The sequence below is a fragment of the Drosophila biarmipes genome, chromosome 2R (genome assembly GCF_025231255.1).
Source record: "Drosophila biarmipes strain raj3 chromosome 2R, RU_DBia_V1.1, whole genome shotgun sequence".
NCBI lineage: Eukaryota > Metazoa > Arthropoda > Insecta > Diptera > Drosophilidae > Drosophila > Drosophila biarmipes.
The window spans coordinates 11,068,599-11,073,988 of NC_066615.1; the positions used below are offsets into that span (position 1 = coordinate 11,068,599).

The 5,390-nt window shown below is 47.5% G+C and overlaps 1 protein-coding gene across 1 annotated transcript; it reads left to right on the forward strand.

Annotated features, from left to right (window-relative positions):
* Positions 1 to 440: 440 nt before the first annotated feature.
* On the forward strand, positions 441 to 2,532 carry LOC108029938 (golgin subfamily A member 6-like protein 22). Its single transcript, XM_017102433.2, has 4 exons — positions 441 to 524; positions 965 to 1,420; positions 1,475 to 1,732; positions 1,795 to 2,532. The coding sequence occupies exons 1-4, from the start codon at positions 504 to 506 to the stop codon at positions 2,047 to 2,049; spliced, it is 990 nt and encodes a 329-aa protein (XP_016957922.1). The 5' UTR covers positions 441 to 503; the 3' UTR covers positions 2,050 to 2,532.
* The last annotated feature ends 2,858 nt before the right edge of the window (positions 2,533 to 5,390 follow it).

The following is a 5,390-nucleotide window of genomic DNA, read 5'->3' on the forward strand; positions in this document are numbered from 1 at the left end:
CGCAGTCATCGGCGGTCCAAGAGCGGTTTCATCTTGGGGCAGCTCCATCAGCTGGCGGGCAGAGCGCCATTCCACTCTCACTCTCTGCGGCTTTCGGTTTCGGTTTGCTTTTGCTGTGCCGCCGCTTTGCTTTTGCTTTTACTCTGCTTTTGCTTTCGATGGAGCGTCGTCGGCAGCGACGCGGCGCCCCAGCTGCGTGCATTTTGCACCTGGAGTAAGAGTAAGTCACCTGGGCAGAGGAGCGCCAAAGCTTTGGTCCGCTGGCCGCTGGATTGGCGGTGGATTTGGCTTTTCTTTTGTTGTGCTTTGCTTTGGCCGCCGCTGCTTTTGCGCTCTGCCCACGGCGACGGCGACGCCGGAGTCGGTGGCTCGGAGACGAGACCATTCAAAATATAAATAGATGTGCATGTAGGGAAATGCGAATAGTGTTCATAGAAGACCTCAGAGGAGGCACATATCAGCTCTTTTGTTTTGACGCGCTGTTGGTGCAAGGGATACCAAGCATGAGATCCCTAAGTCTGTTGGTCAGTGTCCGAAAACTGCGAAATTTACCAAAGTGAATCCTCGAGAGACAATTTAAATATGTGTTTTATAACAATAACATAAAAAGGTTGAAGTGAAATATCTGTGCATAAATGGCTTAAAAATAAACACAGCATTTAAATTCTGAAGCGTAAACATAAAAACAACCGAAAACAAAGTCATGAACAGCTAGTTCGGATCTAAATAAACCTCCACATAAGGCCGAAGTTTATGTCTTGGAACACTAACTAAAATTATTATCAATAAAAATATTTCGATTACTTATGAATTATGTTATATGATATAATGAAATAATTTAGTTCATAAATTTCTAACTAATATTTAGTTATCATAACAGTTTTAAAAAGCTGTAGTGTGTATCGTGAAGATCACCGATAGATCTTTCAAAATAACCATCCCTACCATTTCCTATTTTCCACAGCTACTCAGCGCCAGCTGCGCGCTAATCCTAAGTTTAGCCTACGCCCATCCGCCAGAGGGCGTGTGGAAGAAGAAGCTCACCTGGAAGGAGGACTGGGTGCAGGTGTGGAAGACCGTCAAGAAGGAGGCGTGGGAAACCAAGTGGAAGAAGGTTTCCGTTCCAATTTGGAAGGAAGTCAAGGTCCCTGTCTGGAAGGAAGAACAGGTTCCCGACTGGAAGATCGTGAAGAAGCCGAAAATCGAGGAGCGAGAGGTTCCCGCCTGGAAGGAGGTCAAGGTGGCCGAATGGAAGAAGGTAACGAAACCGATTTGGGTGCCCACCAAGGTGGCCGTCTGGAAGGAGATCCAGGTGCCCATCTGGAAGGAGGTGCAGGTCCCCTTCTGGAAGGAAATCCAAGTGCCCATTTGGAAGGAAGTACAGGTGGCAGACTGGAAGCAAATGTTTGAGCCCCAATGGGTAAGTGATGGTCAGAGTTCATGGAAACAAAAACCAATTTGGAATTTCGACCAGGTGAAAATGGGCATTCCCGGAGAGAAGTTCTTGGGCAAGGATCACGAGGGCTGGGAGTACACTAGCCACGATCTCTGGCGCAAGAAGCTCATCTGGAAGCCCGTGTGGAAGAAGGTCTGGCGCACCGAGAAGAAGCAGGAGTGGAAGACCGAGAAGAAGCAGGAGTGGCGCACCGAGAAGAAGCAGGAGTGGAAGACGGAGAAGGTCCAGGAGTGGAAGCAGGACAAGAAGCTGGAGTGGAAGGACGAGTGGGTCCAGGTGGGTGATCATAAAGTGCTGATAGCCTCTAGAAGGTAACTAATGAACTCACCATTGTGCAGGTTTGGAAGAACGTGAAGAAGCAGATCTGGATCAAGGAGAAGCGCGAGACCTGGATCGAGGAGAAGGTGCAGATCTGGCGCACCGAGAAGCGCCAGGTGTGGGCCACCGAGAAGCGGCAGGCGTGGAAGGACGAGTGGCAGTCGGTCAACGTGCCCGTGTGGAAGGAGGTCAAGGTGCAGGAGTGGAAGAAGGTGTGGAAGCCCGTCTGGGAGAAGGTGTGGGTGCCGGTGAGCCACGGCCACGGCTGGGACTAGGTCCGCGGCAGGGGTCTCCGCTTGGCCGCCGGCCAGGCGACAGCACTGATATCTGATAACTGATCCCGCTGATCCCGCTGATCCCCCGTGCCTTTGTGATGGAGGATGGACTGCAGGTCACAATCGCCCCTGTGTACAACCCAACACGCTGAAATTGTTACATAGACTTAATGTTGTAAGGCATCCATCCCACTCCTGCATTTTGTACAAACCACCTCATACCTTTCGTTACTGTCGGAATTACCCATCGCCCGCCCCGTCATCGCCGTCCTTCCCAAGTGTACAAATTAGTCATGCGCGCGTTTTTGTCTTTAAGTTATACGAAATTCAATAAAACAACAAAAATTGTAAACACTCTTTGGTATGTCTTATAGGGGCGAACTTTTACGAAGCCCGCGAAAAATTGTTTTGTAAATATGTACTTAAACTTAATTATAATCCCCTTGCGGACCACACACACACGAAAATTGATGTACAAAAACATTTCTCGTAAAATAAAAACTACTATACAATAACTATAAACATAACATAAAAACTAAATGCTTTTAATTATGGTTCGCGGGGAAATTACCAACTTTGCGGACTGGGGATGAAGCGTTGCTCCCTGCTCTGTGGATGAAGCAATTGGTGTTTCGATTTCCAGGGCCATTACAGCGAAGATGCAACTCATAAACATTCGATTTTGGCCACGACACCCGGAAGTTAGATAAGTGCCGAAAAATCCGCAAAAGCCGGCAGCATCGTTCGGCTGGAATTGGCAAAAAGGCCATGAGCCAAAGTCAACAACTGCAGCGGTGATGATCACGACGATGATGATGTGCATGTGGATGTGGCTGTTGATGGGACGGCGATGCCTTTTGCCTTTTGCCTTTTGCCTAGATGCCAAATAAATCTCAAGGAAGCATCTCCGCGTCAGATAAGCGGCAACAATGCCGCTGCCACTTCCTGTTGCCAAGTTGAAGTTGAATGCAGCTGCCTTAGGTTCGCTTTCAGCTTCGGCTTCAGTTGCAGTTGCAGATGCAGTTTCAGTTTCATCGCATCCAACGGCTAGGCGATTCGGAGTCACTCGGTCGGTTGCCACATGTTGCTTTAATTGACTCCCCCCCCGGTTTCGCGCAGTGTGTCTGTGTGCCAAAAAGCGAAGCCCGCATAAGGTTAGCAGAGGAAGCCAACTGTTGCAGTTGCAGCCGGAGCCTGCGGCGCTCTGGGGGATTAGGTAACCGCCGCAAAAAGTTCGAGTTCAAGCAAACATTCCCCAGTCCGTTGGCAAACTCAGTTGCGGCTGCCGCCTAATGATGTTGCCGCAGATTTTGGCAAATCAACAATTGACGCGGCTGGCAAGTGAGTCTGCGACGGGGGTGTGGATGCCGCCGAAGGCTGACAGGCGAGAGATGAGCCGCGATAAAAACCCATGGATGCAATATACATTGTTAATGGGCACAATGGGTTCGCCTCGGTTGTTTCCTTGAATTTTGGTAATTGATTTTCCAGCTCTTTTATAATAGCCCAAACAATTAGCCCCTAATTAGACCAAGGTTGTGCCCCAGCTTTCCTTAACAACACGGAAAATTGATTGGATTTCCATTGAGTTTTGAAACCACTGTCAGCTTTTGTGCGACTGGGCCATAGCTGAATTTGTCACAACCAAAAACAACCGCATCAATGCTTGTTAAAGGCTCCTATGCAATTGCTCGCCATGGTATGTGCTGATGCTCGCAGGAGGCCTGACTTGCATTCCGTTTTTATATAACCGCCAAACAAGTGTCATGCTAGGCCAAGACTTACGAGCTATATAAAAATGATAACCAAGCTAAGGCAGCTAAAACAACAACCGACACTTAACGCATTCGAGTGAAGCTCATAATGGTTGTTGTTTTAATTATTGAAGCAACAGCAACACAGCAACATCCCAGCCCGGGTTGCACAAGCCGCAGCCGAAACAAAACGTAGCCAGCCACACAGACCGAGTGAAAGAAATTGAAAAAATGTAATAAAATAAATTTTAGCCAACAAAACAAAACAAAAATTAAAAAATCAAATCAAAACAAAACAACGCGGCGCAGCGCAGCGACAGAAATATTTGATTGTAATAAATCTTTTGTTTGCGCCCCGCAACGCAGCAACACCCAGCAAAAACCAGGGGAAAAAAGTGGCAGCGAAACATTTCTTGTACAAATAACTAAATGTAGTGGCTCAGGTTCAAGACGCCAACCGCAGCGGCAGCAGCAGCCGCAGCCGCGAGGCACGTGATGAATTCGCAGGCGAGCCCGCGGAGCGTGAAGCTGCAGCTCTGGACGGATGACGAGGGGTTATTGCTCGCCAGCTGGAGGTGCTGTTGACTCTTTTTGCAGTGGGATGTGAGCTGTAAGCTGTGGATGTGGGTTAAATCGAAGGCGAACCGGAGAACTGGAGCAGATACACCATCTCCGCCCCACCTGGTGACATTAGGCAAGTGCAGCGCAGGTGTGGCAAGGTCGGCGGCAGCACTCGCTCGCTGATTAAATGCTGAATTAGCGGCAGTCCGCGAAGAGAAAAACGAGCAGTGAGGCAACTGAGGCACTAACCAGCCACAAGGGCCATGACGCTGCCGAAATGGCAAACGAGATGTTGCAAAAGGGGCAGACGTGCGCTGTGAGTTCGAGTACCAGTGGTACTTGCAGCCGGGGGCCGTTAAAAATGATTAAAGGGCGGCGCCGAGATTGCGTTGTCAACGCGCTTGTCCCGTATCTCCAATCTATATAGATGCCATTTTATAGCTGACCGCCGACTCGGCCTGCGCGTTCCAAACAAAAGACTCAGGCAACGAACTCGTTTGGGCCATCGCACGAATGTCCCGCAATCGCAACTCTTTCTTAGTCAATTTATTCAATTTTCGAGAGTGTTGAGATGTTGTGTATTTTATTATGTCTTCCCCTGGCCTTCTTTGTTTTCACTTTTCCTTAAATTGCCCTATTAACTACTATTTAAACTAAGTTCCTGCTTCCTAATGCAGGCCAATGTCTTGAAGAATATCCAAGTTGCATATTTTCTGCCATACCTTTTAGTCACAATTTTGTGTAACTGGGGAGGCTAAGCAAGAGAAATTGAAAAATTTAAAATTAAAAAAAGTATTTTTAAATTCTTTATTTTACACATGGGTTATGTATTAATTTTTTTTAAGGATTATGATATTGGGTGTTTTTCACCTCATAAAACTCTAATTTAGTTTTCCCATTAGCCTGAGGAGGGTTTTTCGCTTTTTATGCTCAATCACTTAATTGATATTTGCTTTATTATGCTTTATTATTTATTTCTTATTGCCTGCACATGCTGTGTATTGGGCCCAAGCAAATTATGGCATA

Bases quoted from the DNA above. Each gene is read 5' to 3' on its own strand.
- LOC108029938 (XM_017102433.2), top strand. From the start codon at position 504: ATGAGATCCCTAAGTCTGTTG. The intron at 1,421-1,474 runs GTAAGTGATGGT...AATTTCGACCAG, and splicing joins AAATGTTTGAGCCCCAATGG to GTGAAAATGGGCATTCCCGG. The intron at 1,733-1,794 runs GTGGGTGATCAT...ACCATTGTGCAG, and splicing joins GGAAGGACGAGTGGGTCCAG to GTTTGGAAGAACGTGAAGAA.